We start from the raw sequence: 22,706 nt of genomic DNA on the forward strand, positions 1-22,706 counted from the left end.
GCTGGCTGGAGCATCAGCCTTGTTTCCTTGCAGGGCGCATGCCTAGGTTGCGGGTTCATCCCCTGTCCCCAGTCTGGGCACATTTGAGAGGTAACCAATAGATGTTTCTCTCTCACAGCGACATTTCTCTCCCTCTCTCCCTCTCTCTCCCTTCCCTTCTCTCTAAAATCAGTAAGCATGTCTTCGGTGAGGATTAAAAAAATAAAAGACAGGATGGCGATTCGCATGGAGATGGAAAATCAGGTGTTTGGTAAATAAATTTTTGCTGGGCCATCTTTGATTATGGACACAGAGAGGACTGAACAAATGCACCTTGCTAGGTTTCTCCCTTGAAGTATTGTTAGTATAGTTAGTAATGGTAACTCCCTTTCTGGAGCAGATCCTCTATGTAAATTCATTTAGGCAGGTAAAGGGCTAAAGTTTCTTCCTGAGTCTTTTTTTTCCCCTTAATAATCAGCTTAAAGTCAATATCCCCAAAAGGCATATTTTGGGGAGGCAAAACTTTGGTCTCCCTTCATGTGCTAACAAAATTCCCTATTGTTTAGACCATTTTCCCCCTGTTACTTGAATGTTTCCTGACAGCTTTAGGGGAGGCACTGGAAGAGTGTCCCCATGATGGCCTCACAGGAGACCACAAGGGCCATAATGAGGCTACTCAGAGACATTTTGTGGACCACAGACAAGGACCTGTGGGATCCAGTACAGGAAAGGAAGAGCAGGTAGCTGCCAAATTGCGATTGCAGGTGACACAATAGTTTGTGGACATCTATGAGGTACCTTGTTGGGAACTCTGGATATAATTGAGATGGACTTTGCAGGAGTGACTGTATCTTCTAACACATAACGAGCAGCATAAGTTACAGACAAAGGACATTAAACACAGGAGATTATGTGGCAATTAATTAGTGATGTCTGTCATAGGCACAAAATAATAGAGTGGTAGCAATAGTGTATCCTGCATTTGCTTACTCATGGCCACTGACTCCAGAGGTGCCACTGTCCTGAAGTGTCCTAATTCCCTCTGCAGAGGGAAATTCAAGTGCTGGAGTCTGAGGAACTGAAGCACCCTGTCAGTCTTGCCAAGCAAGGGCTGCCAGGTCTCCACTAAGAAGGAGGACCTTTCACAATGCCTTGTGTTATCCACATCTCACTCTCTAGCAAGACAGTCTGCCTCTGACATGGAGCTCCCTGAGAGCAGGACCCACCTCCTGTCCATCTATGAACCACAACAGAATCAGTTACATACTCAAGGAAAGTGTTAATGGCACCATCAGGGTTTGATCAATTGGATAGGTACTGAAAATATCATCCTGTAAGGTGTCTGAATCTAGACCATTAGAATTCACTCCTCTGTGGAATTAAGTTGACGTTTCCAGAAATTTCACCTATGAGACAGTGGGATAAAGTAGTAAAAGCATGGTGTGGGGTGTGGCAGGGGGGTGAGAAGTAGGGTTGCATTCTGTCTCTGCTGTTTACCAGCTGTGAGACCTTGGAAAATTCATTCAACCTTTCCAAAACCTGAGTTTGTCACAGCAAGATATGGACACCTACCTGGCAAGTCTCCATTTTTAAAGCAAGATGATCCATGGAAATGGACTTCAGCAGCTCTGGAACTATGAACAGTACATTCATTTGGGAGATGATTTACTTAGCAGAGAAAATAGGGTCCTCCTTATGGGTTTGAATATTAATAGACATACTTTAAAGAGGAAAGCAACTAGCTACATGCCACATGAGGCTCTTTAAATTTAAATTAACTAAAAGCGAATAAAACTGAAAGTTCAGTTGCACAGTCATACTAGTCAAATATAAAGAGCTCACTAGTGACATGCAAGCAGTGGCTACCATACGGGACAGCACAGATATGGAACCCTTCCATCATTGTACAAAGTTCTTATGGTGACAGCACTGAGATACAGTCCAGCTGGGGAGATAGCTAAACAAAAATCCAGACAAACACCTAATTACACACCCTGACATTTGTCAGTGAGAGCCACAGGCACTGCCCTCTCCATTTTCAGCTGAGTAATAGAACCAGGGAAACCTCTACTTTTCTTTTTCTTTCTTTTTAAAAAATAATTTATTTGTTTGTTTATTTATTTATAGAAAGAGGGGAAAGGAGAAAGAGAGGGAGAGAAACATCACTGTGTGGTTGCCTCTCACTCATGGCCCCAACTGGGGACCTGATGTGCAACCTAGTCACGTGCCCTGACTGGGAATTGAACCAGCGACACTTGGTTTGCAGGCTGACGCTCAATCCACTGAGCCACAGCAGCCCGGGCTCAAAACCCCTATTTTTTATCCCCCCAAAGTGGACAGAGCACTTAAGAGCCTGACATACCTCATGGCACCTCCTAAAACTGTTCTCTCCAGGACTGGAGACTAAAAGAGCCCTCTAGGGACATGAAGTTCATCTGTGATGATGTCTAACCTTCCAGCAAGTGACACTAGTTTAGCTAGTGGTTGAGAAGAACAGCCTCGGTTGGATCCTAGCTTTGCCAACTGTATGATCATAGGCCAGTAATTAATCCCTCTTGACCTCAGTGTCTCTATTCACAACATGGAGTGAATAATAGTACAATATGTAGCCTAGAACATTGCCAGAAGTATTAAATAGTTTAAAGAAGAGTAAACAGAGCTGTGCCTGACGCACAGTAAACACTATATAGGTTATGATGTTGATGATGAGGAGAAGGATTTATAGGCCCTTGAACATTTTGGGGGGAGATGCACCTGCCACTCATATCCTCCTTTATTTTTATTCTTTGCCTCCAAAAGTATCATCCCCCAAAGCTAAACTGGTCATCACTGTCAGGGTCCCTATATAAAATAAGCCAGGAAAGGGAATATAACCATAACTATAATATTAACCAACTCACTCTAAGGGCTGTTCACCTGCCGAACTCTACATGCAGCCCTTTACTAATGTGTTTCATCTTCACAGCAGGTATGTATAATACTACGAAAATCATCTCCCTTTTGCGTATGAGGAAATTAAAGCTTAGAAGGTGAACTTGTCCTGAAGGCAAAGAAAAGGATCTCAGCATCAGTTCCATTAGGTACCACCATGTGGAACTTCCTATCCACTCGCCAATTCCGCAGCCCGGGGAGAACACGAGGAGGGTCTGCCGAAGGGCTGCCGGCAAATATTTAATAATGGCGCCTTGACCGGTGTGGGTCAATTAGTTGGAGGTCGTCCCGGAAAACAACACGTCGCCCGGTTTGGCTCCCAGCCTGGGTTATGGGTTCGGTCCCCAATCGGGGCGTGTGCAAGAGGCAACCAATAGCTCTCTCTCTCTCTCTCTCCTCTCCTCTCCTCCTGTCTCTAAAAATAAATTTAAAATATTTTCTTTCCTTTCTTTCATTTTTCCTTATAAATAGTGAACGATATGCCCGGGGATGCGTACGTGGTCTGACTATTTGACTAGCAGAAAACCGGCTTGGCTGGGGGCAGGCTTGAGAGAAGGAATGAGGAAAGGTCCATGGTCCCCAAAGATCAGGGCAGGCAACTGCCCCCTAATGCAGTATTATTCTGCCATATTCCTGCCTCCCTATCCCCTACCCAACCGCAGGGAGGTGGGGAGCAGGGATCATCTCCTTGTCGTGTCTAGTAGAGCCTGGATAGGATGGGATGAGGGGTCTCACCCTGAGAAACTGGAGTTGGGGGGTCCTGAAGTTCTAGGTTTTTCAGGGGAGACCTGAGAAATCTGGCCTGCAGGTCACCTAGGGAACCAGTCCTGTGGGGCAGCCTGTGGAATGAAGCCTCCCAGGTCCAGTCGGAGCAACGCCCATCTAGGACTCCATGGTGGGCTAGGAGTCCAGGTGGACTCTGCCAAGGTGCAAGGCTGCCCCAGACACTTCCTCCCAGCCTGTCCCACCGCAGCTAGGTGGGTGCGCATCCTGGAAGTGCCCAGTGTCTGCGGAGCGCAAAGCCGGCGGCCCGGGCCTGAGGAGTATGTGCGCCCCGCCGGGAGAGTGGTGAACGTGTGTGTGCCTGGGTGATGTGTACGGCGTTGGTGGTGGGGATCCTGCGCATGGATCCACGAGAGGGGTGCACACGGGTGGACGCGTGAATGTGTTTGGTGGCCAAGGAAGAGGGTGTTTACCCAGTGTAGCAAAGCGACAAGGACACTGGTGGGTTGGCGAGATGGAGTTCACCCAGGCGAAAAAGGCCTGCGTTCCGACCTGCATATAAGAAGCTTGGCGGAGCGCATGTTCTGCCTGGTATACAGGGGCAATGGTGACTCTGGAACGCGCACCTTGGAACCCTCTCTGCATTCTGGATCTGGTGCTGGTATGTTGCGGGGAAGTTACTGTTTAGAACTCCCGTTGGAGAGGGCCATGGGAGGGGATGGGAGACTCGTGGGACTATCCCTCCATGTGTGTGCTCTCGTAACTGGATCAGCCTGGGGAAATGTCTGGTCCGTCTGGACTGTTTATGGCGCACTGTGTACGCGGGGGGAGGCGGGTGTGCCCCCGAATTTGTGACAATGAGGGGGGTCATTTCAGTGCTCCGGGAACAGACCGAGGAGCAAAAGCTGAAGGGTGAAGTCCACTGGTGGTGGGTTCAGTGCGCAACAGTTAGCAAGGTGGGGGCGGAGCCGGGTCTCTCAGGCTCGGGGATGGGCACGGCCGGAGGGGCGGGGCCGCAGCTGCTGCTGCAGCGTGACCGGCCAGGGGGCGCCAGGCGCTGTGGAGGTTCGCTAGGGCTATTCCTTGAGGCCAGAGCCGGTGCGCGCGGGGCGGAGGCCACGGCAGTGCTGCAGAGATGTGACTCGGCCCAGGAGCGATCGGGAGCGTCGGCGCTGCGGGGCCGCGGGCCTCGGTGAGTACGAGCCAGGCTGATGGTGTGGAAGGCGCCAGAAACTTTTCCCGCGTGGACTTGGAAGGATTAGGGAGGTCTGCTTCTTGTGTTTTTCTGATTTCCCTCAAGAGGTTAGTTTCCGTGTGCCGGAAACCAGATTCCGGCGGGAGAGGAGCCGCAGACAGCAGGACAGGGAGGAAGGGGACGACTGGGAGCCTTCGGCTGGGGGTTGAGGGGGCCGCTGTGTCCCGGACCAGGTGGAGATCCAAGCCGCTGAGGAGAGTGCGGGCAACCGCTGGTAAAGGGCAGGTGGAAGTAGTGTGAGGGAGTCCAGCTTTGCCCCAGCGACTCGTCGTGTGAGGGGAGTCGGCGGGCAGGTATGGAAGCTGCGCAGCAAGCCCATGCGAGCTGACCACAGACTGGGCAGAGCCTGGGGTGCAAGGACCGAGCTTTGGGAGTGAGCTGCCACACTTGCCGCAAGGGCTAGGGGCCAAGCTCGCAGCCGGCTGTGGCTGCGCACTGCGGGACAAGGAGGGGACACTGCGGACGGAAAGAGGCTGAGCTGAGACCTGGGGCTGGAGGACCAATGAGGGGCGGCTGCATACAATGGCTGGGGGTAGGGGGGGTTGGCGTTTCTGTACCACCCAGGCTGGGGGTGAGTGAGGACTAGTCCCGTGCTACATTCCCTCTCCTTAGGGGACATGGACTGCCATCCTGGGATCCTTTTCGCCCTCACCCGCCTGGACTAGGGGCTGGGAGCTATTTAATCAGCTTGGGGCGGAGGTCACCAACCTTGCGGCAGAGGACCTCCCCATTGCAGCTCACGTTACATTCCCTGGCTCTTGCTATGTCACACCCAGGCCTAGCCAACTCCCCCCTCCCCCCTCCGCCCCCCAACACACAGACACTGTCCTCCTTTCGCCAAGCGGGCGGCTCACTGAAGCTCGGACAAAGGCCGCTGAAATGTGGCGGGCAGCGGCGTCTCTGTCTGCGTCCCGGCCCACGCGCCACATTGGCTGCCAACTGCACCAGGTTGAGGGGGAGGACGCACTTAAGCACAGCCGGAGATGAACTGGGGGTCCTCGCAGAGGCTGGAGAAGTTGGTGCCGGGAGTGGGGAGGGGGTTGGGGGACTTGGCACAAAAGCCTCGGAACTTGAGCCAATGAGCCTTGATTTAGAAATTTCCTCGGTGGGGTAGGGGCTTTTGGAGGATTCAGACTTTGAGTTGAACTGCATGCAAATAAATGTAAATAGGGTGCAAATCGGCGTCTGTTACCTGGGAGCCCTTCACCGGATCAGTTTTGTTTCTAGCCTGGAGTGGACCTTTCCTGTCTGTTCCCTGCTTTAAGTCTGAAAAGGGGTCAGCTTAGTTGGGAAGGGAAAAAGATGGAAGGGAGAAGGAGCTGCTATTTGGGACACAGCCAAGCAAGACAAGCGGTCTTGTTAAATATAGAAGCTCAAAATCTTCGTTGATTAATTTGTTATTTCAATAAGTGTGCCAGCTACAGAACTGGGTCTGGGCCACGACGATGTAAACCTTAACAAGCCCCTGCCCTTAAGGCGCTGGGGAGGTGGGTGAACAAACACTAAAGTAAATGTGTAGTAGACATAACTTCCGATTAGGATAAAGGCCCCTAGGAAAATCAAACAGGGTGCTGTAAAAGAAAGCGACAAGAGATTGTGTATATAAGGGAAGACTTATGTGGAGTGACATTTTAGTGGAGCCCTGCAAGTTGGGGGCCCTGCCACTGGGAGATCTTGGGAAGAGAGCCCTGCTGAACAAAGACCATTGTGGCTGGAGCTTACAGGCAAATGCTTGTGTGTGGCAGGGGAGGCAGGACTGGATTTCCGGGACCAGCCAGACCTGGATCTTTTGAGGCATGGAAAGCAGTTTAAGTTCTATTCTCCTTGGGCCAATGGACCCTTAGAGGGTTTTAAGCGGGAAGCTATGGTATCTGATTTTTATAACTCCTCTAATCTCACAGAAAGCAGCTTCTCTTTCATTCTGCCTCTGGGGAAAGCAAGGTGCCCAGAACCTCCTAGGGTCCTTGTCCAGCTTGCCAGCCTGTGGGGAGACCCCTTTAAACCTGGTCAGCCCTGTGAGTGCACTCAAGTGTCAGGTTTTAAAATCCACTTCCCACTTTTAAGCAGTCCTTGTCCAACCTAAGCAGCCCCCACCCAGACCCCAGGGCCACATAAACACTTCCACACAAAGCTTCCTGGGGTTTCTGAGTTAGTCAGATTTTCTTGTCAGAACTGCAGCCCAAGAGGAACCATCCAGCCCTATTGAGCAGCCAGGGATGCAATTTGCATTTAAATGACTGCTTTTATATACTGATCAGAGCTACTTTGCATATTCAAGTGAAAAGAGCTGGTGTTGAGGCAACCCTATTTATTGACCTTGAGGATTATTAAATCCGAAGGTCCCCATACAGATTGGTGGTCTAGGCAGCATTGGGAAATGAAGATTATAAAATAGTATTATTTGGAAAACAAGGTGAGACTGAGGTTCTAGGAAAGAGTCTAATGTTAGGAAACCTTGTTAACAGTTTAATCCTGTCCAAGCATAAAAGTCACCAGAGGCCCTAAAGGGAGTGGGCTGGGACTGTATGTAATGCTGGGGTGGGTACGTAAGGAGGCTGGCTCCACAGCCTCCTCCTGGGCCCCTACCGGACGTGGGGTGGGCAAACTTGGGTGCAGTAGAAAGACTTTGAGGTCAGGATTTGGGAGAAATGGGTTCTTGTACCAACTTGACCAAGTAAGTTCCAGTAAGCCTCTGGCCAAACTGCCTCATTTCTACCTTCATTTTCCCAGCCTGCTTGGGCATCCCAGTATACCTGCTACATGTGTCCGAGCTCCTCTGACCTCAGTGTGCCCCAGCATTCTAACAAGTTCCTGTTGCTGCTGCTGTTGCCCATTGAAGGGTAAAACTTTGACTTAAACCTTGCAGACCCTCAGTCCCCTTCTCTATAACATGGGAATGAGAATATCTGCCCTGCTGGTATGTGAGGGTTAGAGACCATATGTAGGAATTCATTCATTCAGCAACTGGGTTGTGAGCCTTGCCCATGTGTCAGACACTGGGGAATCCATGCAGAACAAAACAGACAATGGCCTTGGAGTGGTGGTGGGAGAACAGACCAAAAGAGTAATAAGATAAAATAATTGGGAATTGTGGCACATGCAACAAAGACCAAAAAAGTACTTGCACAGAGCCTAATGAGGGTGGGGAGAAACTAATTCAGATAGACTGGCCAGGAAAGGGCTCACCAGGTGACATTTTTAGAGTCCTGGTCTGGAGTAAGAGCCCAGCAACAATAGTACAATTGTCCCCTGGCTCCACTGCTTTCTGGCGTGTGAACAAGCCAGCTGACCTCCCTGTTTTATTTCCTGTAATATGGAGATAGTAACAGTACTTGTTTCATAGTGTCCTTTTGCAGATTATAAAAGCATTAATATGTGACATGCATAAAAGAGTTCCTGGAGCATGATAAGGATGATGAATTATCAGTTACTGTCACTGTCACTATGGCAGTAATAGAAAACTCTGCAGAGCAATTCTGAATCCCCCAGAAACCCTAAATGAGCTGAACTCAGCTTCATTCTGTGAGGCAGTATGTAGCCCTCCTCCTAATTATCCTGGACATTGTTCTATAGAGTAAGTGGACTGGATGTCACCTGATGAGCATCCTTGACAATGATAAAGACTCACTTGAGCCATCTGGACCCTGCTGAAGCTCCTGATTGCCTACATATTGGGTACAGAGGACTTCGTGGAAGAAGGGGGCCACACGATATTGAAGGGATAATAGAACTTCTCTGTTGGCAAGTAACACAAACCCAGTTCAAACTGGCTTAATCCATGGAAGGGAAGTTAATTGGCTGCTAGAACTGCAAATACCAGGGCACCTGGCTTCAGGCATAGTTGATTCCATCCATTCAATAGATTAGGACTCTGTTCTATCATTTGACCATTCCCTTTGAGTCAGCTTTGCTCTGGGACAAGTTCTCTTCCTATGGTGGTAAAAAGGTCCTCTCCAGCTCCAGGCCTATGTCCTTTCAGCTTAGAAGACCTCTTCCCAGTTTATTCTAACAAATATCCTAAGGCTATGTGCCCGTCCATGAATCACTCAGGGTGGCCAAAGGGTGGCTTAAATGTTTTGAATAGCCAGGCCTGGGTCAGTTGCTCAGAGCTAGAGCTTGAGGTGGCTCTCCAAAGGAAAATCGAGAGCTCTTCTCAGAAATGGGAGAAATGGGCGCTGGGCAACAGTCGTCCTGGAAAGAGAGGGTTCCACCCACAGGAATGAAAGCAGGAATCAAGGGTGTGTCAATTTACCCTGTCGGAAAGGAGTGGGAAATAAGAGACCCGGACCACCACCACCATGCGGTTCAAGTTCAGAAGCTGGGTCGTCATATTGGTTTTCTCATTATCCCATTGGTTTCTTGTGGTTGGAAGGCCAATTAGAAAGGTGGAGGGTCTGGGGAAACCAAGTCCTAATTTTTAGCCAGGCCTGGGGAGAGGAGATGTCCTCAAGAGTGGAGGCAGCTAAGGAAGGCCAAATTCTTGCAAGGAACGGGCATGAGGTGCAGGCCTGGGGTTGAGAGGCCTGCCTGGTTACCTGCAATTTTCCTCATCAACTCTGACCTCAAGTGACTTCAGACTTTCTCAGTCTTGGAACTATAGACATTTGCAGCCAGATAAATTCTTTGTTGTGGCTGGTGGGGGTGGGGTGCATCTTGTGTATTGTAAGATGATTAATAGCGTCTACTACATATTGATTGCACCCCCTGTCCCCAGCTGAGAAAACCAAAAATGTCCCTAGACATGGCCAAATGCTCCCTGGGGTCAAAATCACCCCTGGTTGAGAAACACTGACCTCAGAGTAAGTAGGGAGAGAGTTGGGGTTCAAGACTCCAGAAGCACATTCCTACCCATCATCCTTGCAGCAATGTTGGTGCTGAGTCTGACTGCCCTGAGACCTAGAGCGGCTGCATGGGATGTGTCCTGTTGTTACTTACTAGAAAGTTGCTTAATTGTGTTCATCATTAATCAGATGTCTGGGGGAACTCCACTGTAGGGCCCCTCCACTGTGTTGGGGGGGGCAGATGGCATTCGGTTGTGTCATATCCAGTTATTAAATTTTCATTCCCAGCATGCTTATAGGACCCTGTGATAAACAGCTCTGGCCAGGACAATATTTTTCCAAAGAGTGGTAAATGGGGATATGCCACTAGGTATGCAACCCGAGTTATGTCAACAGGCGATTTAACATTTTAAAATACATGTATTTCAGGGTCTTGTTTTCTTTTAAGTAAGCTGATTTCAAGGACTTGGGGAGTCAGTTAATTAAAAAAATTATACAGATGGTGTGTAGACAAAATAAGTAGCAGAGGTGACATTCCAGTGACTTATGTGGCAAGGGCACAAATAGTGGCTGGATGGTGGGCCAGATTGCCAATCTCTGGGGTGCATCCTCTCCTCTAATTTGCTTGAGCAGAATGTTGTGTTAGAACATCTCTTGCCGGATGCCTTTCCTTGCTGTCATCTATAGGCAAAGGTGACAGTCCCTGCAGCTCCAAGCCCCTTCTGTATCCATGTCATCAATAATTTACCCCAGTTAATGGTCTCATGGTGAAGGCAGGATTGGATCTGTTTGACCCTGATAAGGATCAGAGAGAGGTGGTCAATACTGCATTTACTTAGGGAAGTCCCAGGGGACCACTAGAGCTGCCTGAGCTGGCTGGTTATAGATTCACATGTGGGTGGAGCTAAGGCAGTGAGTTTGCTGGAGATGCCTAGAAAAGGGGAATGGAGCAAAGCTGTACAAGACAGTGCTTTCTGGAGGTGAAGATCCCTTTATAAGCAAGGAGTAGTGGTGGTGGGTAGAGGAAGGAGTCCTGGTGACTTTAGTTTTTACTAAGTATCTACTTTGTGCCAGCATGGTGCTAGTGCTTGAGACTACACCAGTGGTGCTTTTCTAGTGATTTTGCCCCCCAGGGGACATTTGGTAGTGTCTATAGATCTTTTGGGTTACCACAATTGGGGGAGGTGGGTTGCTTTGGAACATCTAGTGGATGGAGGCGAGTGATGATGCTAAACATCGTACAGTGCCCAGGACAGCTCCGCAGCAACAAATAATCGGGTGCTAAATGTCAGTAGTTTCAAGATTGAGAAGCCCTGTCTACACTGATGAACAAGACAGACGGCTAGCCATGAAGAAAGACAAGAAAGGAGGACAGGAGGGAGGAACAGTAGAAACAAAGTAAACAGGCACAAAAATGACAGATATGATTCTCGTCGTCGGCAGCCGTCCGTCTCGAGAGACGATGGTGTAGCTTCTTAAGAGTCTATCTGCACCGCCGAGAATGGCTGTGCAGTCCGACTCGGGAGTGACATGGTATCTGTCTCCTCCCGTGTTGAATCGACATCTTGCGATGACGCTGAAGCTACAAAGCCTGGGCAGGGTAATATGGAGGGTCTGCTGTTGCCCATGCAGCAGACCCCCCCTCTCTTCGCAGTTGAAGGGTCCAAGGGAAAGACGGAGTCGATACAGCTTGGCAGATATGATTAGATTTAAGAAATAAAGAGGTTCCGATAAGGGGAATAGGAGTGTGACCTTGACCTGTGTCTGAGTGGATGACATTAGAGCTGAGACCAGCAGGGCGAGGACCAGTATTCCATGCTTGGGGTTAGAGAAGCATCAAACAGAGGGAGCTAAAAAGGTGTGGAAACATGGGTTAAGGCCACCACTATGACTGCTGTGTGGACTCCAGCTTGCGTGGGGGCCTGAGAGTGTACCAAGGAGCATCCTTTGGGCATCCCTGGGAGAGATAAACTGGCATAGAGTAAAAGGGTAGGTTCTTGGGAAATCTTTGGAGTGGGGGGATGAGATGTGTGAAAACTCAAGATGGAACCCGGGAAGACAGTTCATTTTGGGTACTATATTTGAAATGCTGGGAAGCTTTTAGGAGCTGGGTTGTGTGACCTTGGGCGAGTGTCCTAACCTGAAGGCTGTTTTGTCATCAGTGTGAGGACTGAATGTGTTGAGTGCCTGTCCTAGAATGAGTCATCACTAGTGTTAGCTCTTACCACTGAGAGTTTGAAATGGTGATGCATGCCATTCTTCCAATGTGGCTTGGCCTGTGACTATCTCTAAAGTTTTATTTTACTCTCTTATTTTTGAAAAGGTCAGATATGACCTCAAAGACAAGGAATATGAAAGGGTATTTGGAGAAAGCGAGTCTCCCTCTCAGCCTCTTTTCCAGCCACTAGTGATGATGATTCGTGGTTATTCACTGGGCGAGACCAAGGGTGTATTTGAGAGCCAAAATTCATCTACCATCCTACCCCCACCACCATGACTGGCTGTGCTGCCTAGATAACTGGTGTCTTTTCTTGAGTGTCCAAAAGCACCATATGGGCTAGCATGTTTGAAATGAGGTGGGGAAGAAGTCAGGAGAGTGGGAGCCTTATGATGAATTGATCTTTTTTCCCTACCCCTACCCTACACCCAACTTTTCTGTAATGTTCATGCTGTCAGAGAGAAAGATGAGAACCCACCAAGTGCTTGTCTTCCTCCTGCTCTTCCTGATTGCCCCCGGGACTTCTGAAAACTCCAGTACATCCCGGGGTTGCGGGCTGGACCTCCTCCCTCAGTATGTGTCCCTGTGCGACCTGGACACCATCTGGGGCATCGTGGTAGAGGCAGTGGCAGGGGCAGGTGCCCTGATCACACTGCTATTGATGCTCATCCTCCTGGTGCGGCTGCCATTCATCAAGGACAAGGAGAAGAAGGACCCTGTGGGCCTCCACTTCCTCTTCCTCCTGGGGACCCTGGGCCTCTTTGGGCTGACGTTCGCCTTCATCATCAGGGAGGATGAGACTATCTGCTCAGTCCGCCGTTTCCTCTGGGGCATTCTCTTCGCGCTCTGCTTCTCCTGCCTGCTGAGCCAGGCATGGCGCGTGCGGAGGCTAGTGAGGCTGGGCAAGAGCCCTTCGGGCTGGCAGCTGGTGGGCGCGGCGCTGTGCCTGACACTGGTGCAGGTCATCATTGCCGTAGAGTGGTTGGTGCTGACGGTGCTGCGTGACTCGAAGCCGGCCTGTGCCTACGAGCCAATGGACTTCACTATGGCCCTCATTTACGACATGGTACTGCTCGTGGGTGCCCTGGGGCTGGCCCTTTTCACACTGTGTGGCAAGTTCAAGAAGTGGAAGCAGAATGGGGCCTGCATCTTGCTCACAGCCTTCTTCTCTATGCTCATCTGGGTGGCCTGGACGACCATGTACCTCTTTGGCAATGAGGAGCTGCGGCAGGCAGATGCCTGGGGTGACCCCACTTTGGCCATCACACTGGTAACCAGTGGCTGGGTCTTCGTCATCTTCCATGCCATCCCTGAGATCCACTGCACCATCCTGCCTTCCCCGCAGGAAAACACACCCAACTATTTTGACACATCCCAGCCAAGGATGCGGGAGACAGCCTTTGAGGAGGACATGCAGCTGCCGCGAACCTACATGGAGAATAAAGCCTTCTCTATGGATGAACACAATGCAGGTATGGTGGCCGCTGCCTGCTGGGTTACGTTCTGGGGCCTTTTGTCCTAAAAGTACTCTCTTATTTCTCTCTTGAGTGGGATAGGTAGTCTATGGGGGCAGTCCTGGCAGATCAGAGCCCACAAACTTCAACCCCTCTGTGGGAACTGGCCCAGAAATAGATTTTTATTTAGAATTTTTCCTATAAACTGCCAACTAATTTAATATCCATGTTTCTGGCTTCTTTTGAAAAGTTGGACCTGACAATGCCTGGCCACCATTACCAGCTAGTAGCAACTGTCTGGAGCTGGCTCAAAGGCCCTGCCTCTTACCCTCACCGTGTTATAACTGCCCCTTTAGATGAGGATCCACTTCTGTTTACCACACTCCCCACCACTTCCTATTTTCCCTGATACAGCCACTCTAACATGTTAAAATTAATTGCCTGGCTCCCTGGAAGTGTTTGCATTTGCATCCCATGTGCTAGGTGGTGAGGGGCAATGCTTGTGTCCCCTCCTCTACCTCTGGCACAAACAGTGTATGAATTTGGAGCCTGAAGTCAGATGTCTGGGTTCAGATATTGTGTCTGCCACTTCCTAGATATGTGGCTTTGAGTAAATTACCTCACTAAGCCACAGTTTTCTCATCTGTTTAAAAAATAAGAATGTACCTCATGGAGCTGTAGTAAGAAGTAACATGCTGCAAGTAACATACCGAAGGGTTCCCATGGTACCTGGCATGTTGGATGTGCATCTTGGTTGGGTTCTCCTGAAAGTAGGGCCTGAGACCAGGTACAGGTGGTTGACTTTGGAGGACAAGATAGGGATCATCTCTGAGACCCCAGAGGGCCCTTCAGGGGATATGATGAGCAGAGGCTAGGAGCCTAGCCAGTTCCTGATCTCCTTGGGGGAGCCACCTCTTACTTGGCTCCTTCTGAAACAGGTTCCTCTTTGTCTGAGCCCCATGGACTCCCCGGGACCTCAATGGTAGTGGGATTGCCTGAAATGGATGTAAATTTTTTGTCCTTTCATTATCAAATTGGTCTGTCACTTTTTTGCTCTCTCTTACCCTCAGAAAGTTAAGAATTTGATGGTCTAGTTTTCTTGCAGTGAAATGAGGATGCTAGAACTACCTAAGTATTAAGATCTTCAGAAATAAGGATGGCTAACCTTTACTGCACGCTTATCATGGACCAGGTACCCTTCTGAACATTTAGTAGTTAATCTCATTTGATGCTTTCAATAACCTCAGTGAGGTCCATGTTGCAGATAGGAAACTGAGGCAGAGCTGAGGTGTGAACCCAGGTGGGCTGGCTCCAGAGCCCACATGCTTAGCCACTCTGCCACAGAAAATGTGCTCTTCTCAAAGCACATTCGTGTGCCTAATCTCACTGATGTGTCAGGACAACTCTGTGCATTGAGAAGACAGTGGTTATCAGTCCCAGCAGGAAACTGAGACAACGTATTCAACTCAGCACTTTAAGTACACAGCAGAGCAGGGATGGAGGAATCTGGTTTTCTGGCTCCTGTTACATGCTTCCTTTCCTGTGAAAACACATCCAGTACATCACATCTATATAAGATCCAGAGGTCAAGGGGAATTGAGATACAGGTTGGATCCAGTGGTGCCAGGGCTGGCTCAGGGTGATGAGGTTCCATAGGTGCCTCCACCCCCATCTGTTTCACACCTGACATGTACCAAAGCCAAGTACTTGTCTTGTAGTCGCCCTTTCTTTTCCAAAACAAAAATAGCTTTAATATTCCTTTCTGGTGACAAAAGATCAATAATAATCATGTAGAAGTTTCAGCAAGAATAATAAAAGGTGCTCAAAATACCCTTGCCCCCTTCGCCCATTGTCCTTTACAAGATTACAAAGGGTCCTAATATTTGAGAGGGCGGGGATAGCTAATTTTTACGAACCAGGGGTATGGACTTGTGGGGGATTGCTGGGGGAGGGGGGTGCTGGGTGGAGGGGAGCAAGGGGGAGAAAATTGGAACTGTTGTAACAATATAATCAATAAAAAACATTAAAAAAAATACCCTTGCCCCAAAACAGCTACTACTGACTGCTCCCATCTTGCCAGAATTTCTACATGAATGCATACATATACAGTCTCCCTCTCTCTGTCTTTCTCTCTGTGTGTCTCTATTTGTCTGTCTCTCGCTTTCTCTCCCTCTATCCCTCTCTCTCTGTGTCTCTTCCTCTCACACACACACATACACACACACAAGCACACATGACAGTCCCATAGAATCGTTCTTAACCTAGCTGCACATGAGAATTACTTGAGCAGCTTAAAAAAATTACCAGTGCCTGTCCCCTCATTCTGAGTAAGTCTCCATTGGGCTTAGGTATTTTTTAAGCTCTCCAAGTGATTCTAAGATGTAAGCAGGTTGAAACCACTGGCTGGTATGCAGTGTACTTGCTTAAATCAGTATCATGGCTGAGGCCTTTCCAGGTCAGTGACAACAGAGCTTCAGTGTCATTTTCAAGATGAAGAGCTTTCTATTAGGTACCATAACTTAATTTTCTGATCTTCAGCTAGCAAATATTCCACTTGTTTCTGGCCTTTTTTTTTTTTTAATTTTTAAATTTTCTCATTTGCAGTTGACATTCAATGTTATATTAGTTTCAGGTGTATAATCCAGTGGTTTGACATTTCTATAATTTATGAACTGATCACCCCTGGTGCTAAGTCTCATAGTTACCTGGTAACATACATAGGTATTACAATATTATTGAATATATTTGCTATGCTGTTCTTTACATCCCCATGACTATTCTGTAATTACAAATCGCTATTTCTTAATCTCTTTCCCTTTTTTATCCAGCTCCCCAGCACTCTCCCACGTGGCAACTATCAATTTGTTGCAATCAACATTCTTATCCAGTCATCTCTGTGCCATTGATCAACCAACTCCTTGCCCCCCCCAAAAAAGAATTCCTAGACTGCACCTAAAGATGCACCAGAGAATCTAGACTTTTAAATCTTGTTATGTATTGCAAGACAGCCCTCCATCCAGAATGGTGGGCTAATTTACTGTCGCCCTTCAATCATTGTATGAGAGCCCTATTTTCCCCACTTCTTCACCAAACTTGAATGTTCCCAGACTTTTTAAAATAGCCCTGTTTTGCATCATCCCAAATGTGTACACCAAAATTTACATGGGACCAGGCAGGGTAGGCTCCCGGCAAAGCCAGTTAGTTCCCTCAGAAAGCTCACAGAGAGGCTAAATTGGCATCCTGGCTAGGGACTGCCTTTGTTCTAGAACCCCTTGTTTTGCTAGCTGGGGAATGCTTGAGCATAGTCCCTTGCTACAGTGAGAAGAGCTGTTATCTGTGGTGCTGACCTCAGCCAGTTTATATTTTAAGGAACTGGGCCTCAAAAATGGCCTTGCCCAGAAACTGCAGTGATCCTGTTTTTTCTTGCATTTTAACCAGCCAGCCTTTCAGGCTCTCTTCACTTGAAAGTTTGCCCTAACTCTAAGAGGTGGGAAGAGCATTCCCCAGGCTGGCCTATGGCTCAGCCACACCCCAGAAGCCTTTGCTTCCTTATTTCCTTCCCCTGAGTGAGACCCCTGATATATATGACTTCACCAGCCTGCTGCTTACTGATAAGTATCTATAAGGCATGAGGTGTGTGAGTAAAAATATTAAAATACACTGAAGGATGTAGCACATCAGATCACATCTTGGAAGGTGTTGACATGACACATTAAATGTTCATCTTTCAAAGGAGCAGGAAAGAAAAGAGTTCTTTCTTCTCTTAGGGGATTTGGGCTTTCAGATCTTGTTAGGGCCAAGGTCTATTTAAACTCTGACCCTTAGCTTTCTAGTGGAAAGCCCTGAGTTGGCTTTGGGGCCAGGGCCAATCTAGCCTCACTAGCAGAGTCTAGACAAGGGAAGGCTGGCATTCAACCTATGATCTTTGATTCCTGTGGGAACCCTCTTATTGGTGAGCCTTGCTTGCCTTTCAGAGCAGACCCATGTCAAAATAAGGTGTTAGCTGGGAGTCTTGAAATTGCAAGTAATGACAATTGATTTGAATCAGCTTAAGCAAAACAAAACAACAACAAAACTAATGTACTAGGTATCAAGCTTCAGGAATAGGTAGATCCTGGAAGCTCAATATAACAAGATTTGGTCTCTCTCCATCTCTTAACTCTATTAGCATCATGGCAGCCCACAGCTCTAGGCTGCACAGAACATTTCCTGGGATGTTTGAGCAAAAGCCCCAGAGTTATCTCTGATTGGCCCTGATGGCCCTTCCCTGAACCAATCAGCATGGCTTGGGAGACTTGATGCCATGATTGGCTAGGTTAAATCACATGCCCACCTTGAGGCCAGGAGAGAAGGCAGCTATAGCCAACACTGAGGGACCTAGAATGTGGAAGGGATGTTTACCAGAGAAGAAACACAAATAACTACTACAGAGAGAGACTTTCTGGTCAAAGCACCTCACAGCTGAGCAGTAGAATAGGGGAGAATCTGTTAGAGCCAGATTCTCCCACCATAGCTGCCTGGGTCTCTGCGTTATAAGGAGAGCTGTGCTGTTTGGTCTTCCTTCTCTTCAAGCAGGTCTAGGCTAGGAATTGAGACTGGTAAGAGTTCATGGATGGTCTCCTTTGTCCCCTACTGTGCCCCAGCACCACCTTCTCTACTTTCCAGGAAGGGTATCTCCTTGCTCAGCACATGATGTTGAAGGCTTGGAGATGCTAAAGCAAAAGGGTTTTCATAAGTATGTCTTAGAACATGTGTTTCCTACCCTGCCTCAGTTTCTTTGGTCCAGTCTGGTCTGAGCTGTACCTAATGCCACTTAAATTCAAGTTGCTTCTAATTAATTAAGTAGTGGTTAAAAACACGGTATCTGGAGTCAGTATAGGGTGATAGTCAACGAACACAGATTCTCTGCTTGAGTTCAAAGGCTGATTCTGCCACTTAGCAGCTGTGTGACCTTGGGCAACTTACTTAATCTCTCTGTGCTCCAAGTAAAGTGGAAACAATAAAAGTACTTATTGTGCTATGAAAATCAGATGAGTTAATATAAACTATTAAGTGCCTGGCACTCTGTGAAGGTTAACTGTATTAGCAAGGTGATTTTGGTCCCTGCCCCAAGGGATCTGTAAAAATCCCAAGCACTCTTGCTACTTTTTAGTCAGAAAGATGACTCCCTTCAGGGAATAGGTTTAAGAGAGGCTTTTCTTAGCAAAGCAAGATTATTAGTGCCTTCAGTGAAAATGAAGATAATGAAGATGCCATTGCACAACTGAGATGGACTTTTTTCTTGATCTTTAAATAGTACAAATTTCTCCACGATTTTTAAATTGACTTATTTTAAGAGCACTATTAGATTTATAGAAAAATTGAGTAGGAAATACAGGGAGTTCCCACAAAACTCTCCCATGGTTTTCTTATTAACAACTTGCATTTGTTACATTAATGGGGCAGTTAGTGAATCGATATTGCTACATTATCAAATAAAGTCCCTAATTTACATTTTAGAAGGCATTTTTTGTTTGCACAGTTTTATGGGTTTGGACAAATGCATAATGTCATGTAGCCACCATTATAGTTATAATACAGAACAGTTTCACTGCCTAAAATTACCCTGCACTCCACCAATTCATCACCACCCCCCAACCCCTAGTTTGGCCTTTTCCAGAATATTATAATTAGGACCATATAATATGTAGCTTTTACAGACTGGCTTCTTTCACTTAGCAACATGCATTTATGTTTCCTTCATGTCTTTTAGTGTAATTAGGTTCATCGTTATAAAAAAAAAAGCAGTGTAGTATAAAAAGGAGGGATCACTAAAAGTACACAACAAATAAGAAACAGTGTTTACCCACCTTTCAGAGGTAAAAGGTGCCTGCATGTTCCTCTCTTTGTTTCAGATCACCCTTTCCTTTCTATTTAGAAATAACCCTACCTGTCTGGTTGGAGTACCTCTGAGCTCTTCTCCATCACTTTCCTAAGAAGTGTTCCTTGATGTACAAGTTCTTTCTTACCTCTGGATGTATCCAGAAACAGTGAACAGTACCGAATGGTGTGATGTTGGACTTGACATGAATGGTATTCTGTAGTAAGGAGGCATTTTCTCAGAGGAGACCTTCTTGGTGATGCAGAGGTGCTTGCTTCCTTGCCACTTGTGGCCTGCAGGGGCTGGGGAGGGAGTGGTAGAGGCCTACCCCTCTCCACCTCCAGCAGGCTATAGCCTGGATTCTACAGACTTCCCAACCCACAGAGATGGGGTAAGCTCTAAGAGAGCCAGAGAACAAAGCCCCTTTGTGTCTTTTGTTTGGAATCAGGCTTGTGACACAGGGGAGGAGAGAGGGGGAAATGTGTGCCCAGAGCATGGTGTTGATGCAGGGGAAGAAAACAAAGGTGTTTTTTGTTTGTTTGTTTTTTGTTTTTGGTGTTTTTATGCTGTTCTTCCCTCCCTCCCTCCCTCAGCTCTCCGGACAGCAGGATTTCGCAATGGCAGTTTAGGAAACAGATCCAGTGCTCCATTTAGAAGCAATGTGTATCAGCCAACTGAGATGGCCGTTGTGCTCAATGGTGGGACTGTAAGTATCAAGAGGTGATGTTTTGGCAGCAAGCCTAATAAGAAAGGTCAGTGTGTGGGGGGAGGGGACAGCTTCAACAGGGACACACTGCTCTGTAGAGGCTGCCGATGGGCCTGCAGAGACAGTGGCCCAAGTAGACTTGTAGCTAGAATGCATGCAAGGCTTCCAATTTTCTTCTACCCCCTTTCTCTACACACAGAAGATCCACCTGTACTTAGTGTACCACCTGTAGATTCATTTGAAAAGGTCACCGTTTCTTGGGCTTTTATACCCAGTGTATCTTATGGTTTTACTATACAGAAGGTAACCCCCACTGTAATTGGGAGGTGACTCTTAGGAAAAGCCCAGAATTATGAAGCTCTGGCAGATTTTGCTGGCATCCAACCTAGTTTAGGCCCCCTCACTTTAGTCCTCTCTCTGTTTTTGTGCCCCAGCTGGGTACCGGGTTGCCATGCTCCCACTCCCTAAGAATTGTCTTGGGAAATTAAAGTAATTGTCGTTTTTCTCCTGTGAAACCAAAAGCAGGTTTACTAGCTGACGCCAAACAGATTTCAGCAGAATTGTCACTGTTTGTGTTTTGCCTGTGTGAATGACATTTTGTTTCTCCACTGATCCAAAGATGCACTCTCATTCCTACATTTAATTTCCAACCATAGCTCTGCGCTTCTTTCTGAACAATGCATTGATCAGTTTACACATGTAAATTGGATTTCCATTCTTTCTGTTATGTGTCAAGCCCGTAACTCAGTCTGAGTTTCTTTTGTTTTTGATGTAAACCAGGGACAGTTTTTGATCTCTAGAAGGAACATGGGTTTTTCTGGCCTTGTAAATGCTGTGTTAGGCATTGGTTTGCATTGGTATGGAACAGGGTCAGAGGCAAAAAGATTTGCGTTCTGAAGCCCCCCTGCCACCCATTGGACTGTTTCATTATTGAGTGCCAAGAAAAGCTTAACTCAAGGCATCCAGCTGTGTGTTACAATTAATATAGTTAGAAAGTGGCCCCATTAGTCACTCTTAAGCCCTCCTGATCCATTCAAGACATGAAAACACCCCGGCTTAGAAAGTGAAGTGGGTTTCTGGGTAAGAATATAGTGGCATAACACATAGTTGCTGCTGCTTCTCTTGGGAACTCTAGCCCCTTATAAAAAAGCCAGGTACTGATCTTTGGCACGTTGTTAACGTGTTGGTTCTGATGTTGACTTTGTACAGCATAGAGTTCTTAGTGTGTTATCCTTGTTTCCAGATCCCAACTGCTCCACCAAGTTACACTGGAAGACACCTCTGGTGAAAGACTTAAAGTTCAAGAGAACTCTTACTGATTTCATTCCCTGGTTGTGTCTTTCTTGAGGGAGAAAGCAGTAACAGTAGCTGCACAAGGCCGCCTCACAGCCAGATTTGGAAATCCTAGAGAAGGGGATTTTGTGTAAATGTGAGCACTGCTGAACAGAAAAGCTAACACTGAATGCCTTCCCCGCCTTGCCCTCCCCTCCCAATACCAAACCAACCTAAATCCCCACAAACTAGAGCAAATCTAATTGCAAATAGTATTAGGTTCACTCAAATAAGTGACCAAGAAGACTGTTTCATCCTCGGAGGGTAGAATAGAATCAAGTTCAAACCAGTGTGCCAGCATCACCCTCCGCAAACCCAGGGGGCTTCTTGGAGTTAACTGTTTCGTTGAGGAGGACCAATGGGGGTTTTTCCATCAGCCTGCACATTTCAGGGGGTCAGGAGCACTTCAGGAGTTTGTGGGTATGATTCCAAGGAGTGGCCCAATCTAGTCATGGCATGAGCCTTACAACCAATAGTGATGGAGGGACACTATCATGTGCCAGAGGGGATGCTGTGACCATTACATTTAGAAACTGGTGATCCCTCTGAACTAGTGTCTATGGCAGGAAAGGAAGCCACTATAGCAACACTTTGGCTTGGGGCAGCACTGTCTTCTTCCCTTGATCATCTCTCCCTCTTCCTGCGCTTACCATTGTTCCTTCACGCCCTCTCCCAATTTTATCCCCATTTATTTCAAAGGCTTAAATGGGGCCACCAGCTTAAAGCTCCTGGGTTGGAAGGCCAGAAGGAAGGTGGCACAGCACATTTTCCCAGATAGCGTCACATGGTGAGGTGTCCCAGGGGTGTCCTCTAGGATGATGACTCTGCTGCTAATGTGCAGTAAGTTCTTGGGCTTTTGCATTGATGTAGTGCAAGTTCCAGGGTGGGATGGAGCATTCGAGGCCTTCTTGCTGCTTTTAGAGGGAATGGGGTACATTTTGACTTGGTGTTCTGCAAGTTCCACGAAAATGGTTTGACTCTTCAAAGCCCATTGTTTCTGTCATGGTTTCCATTTGTCCCCAGCAAGTCATTTCTTGGTTCTTTGGCATTTCAAACAACTAGGCCATTCAAAGCACCATGCTTTCTGCACTGTGTGGCCAGCATAATCACTAACAGTTCAAGGCAAAACCTTAACCTGACAGCACGGAGCATCTACACGAGGTTGGATCCTTTTGCATAGACTAATCACTGTATTGCTTTTTTTCTACAAAACAACCCATAAGCCTTTAACCTTTTAAAGAAAATTTTAAAAGGTTAGCATTTGGTGAGGGCAAGCTGACCTCTTCATAAGCCAGTGTGTCTGAGCTGAGTAAGTTTTAATAAACCTGATTCTTCTTGAGGCCCTAATCTTTGCTGTGTCCTGTCCTTGCCTGCCTGCACCCACCCTGTCCTTGGAGAACACTGGGGTAAACAAGACCAACGTGGCCATCCCCTGTGTGGCCCTCTGGCTCTCATTTGGGGTTTCCG

The 22,706-nt window shown here is 47.5% G+C and overlaps 1 protein-coding gene across 2 annotated transcripts; it reads left to right on the forward strand.

Moving 5' to 3' along the window:
- The first annotated feature begins 4,712 nt into the window (after window positions 1-4,712).
- Window positions 4,713-21,813, forward strand: GPRC5B (G protein-coupled receptor class C group 5 member B). 2 transcript variants are annotated; one of them, XM_090277798.1, is made up of 4 exons: window positions 4,713-4,825; window positions 12,346-13,359; window positions 19,795-19,907; window positions 21,151-21,813. In XM_090277798.1, the coding sequence occupies exons 2-4, from the start codon at window positions 12,354-12,356 to the stop codon at window positions 21,193-21,195; spliced, it is 1,164 nt and encodes a 387-aa protein (XP_090133924.1). In that variant the 5' UTR covers window positions 4,713-4,825; window positions 12,346-12,353; the 3' UTR covers window positions 21,196-21,813. The 2 variants fall into 2 exon arrangements, with proteins under 2 accessions (XP_090133924.1, XP_090133923.1); XM_090277797.1 differs by lacking the exon at window positions 4,713-4,825 and having other exon boundaries at window positions 12,330-13,359.
- The last annotated feature ends 893 nt before the right edge of the window (window positions 21,814-22,706 follow it).

This window comes from Furipterus horrens, unplaced genomic scaffold (genome assembly GCF_987537825.1).
Source record: "Furipterus horrens unplaced genomic scaffold, mFurHor1.1.pri manual_scaffold_5, whole genome shotgun sequence".
In the NCBI taxonomy this organism is placed as follows: Eukaryota; Metazoa; Chordata; class Mammalia; order Chiroptera; family Furipteridae; genus Furipterus; species Furipterus horrens.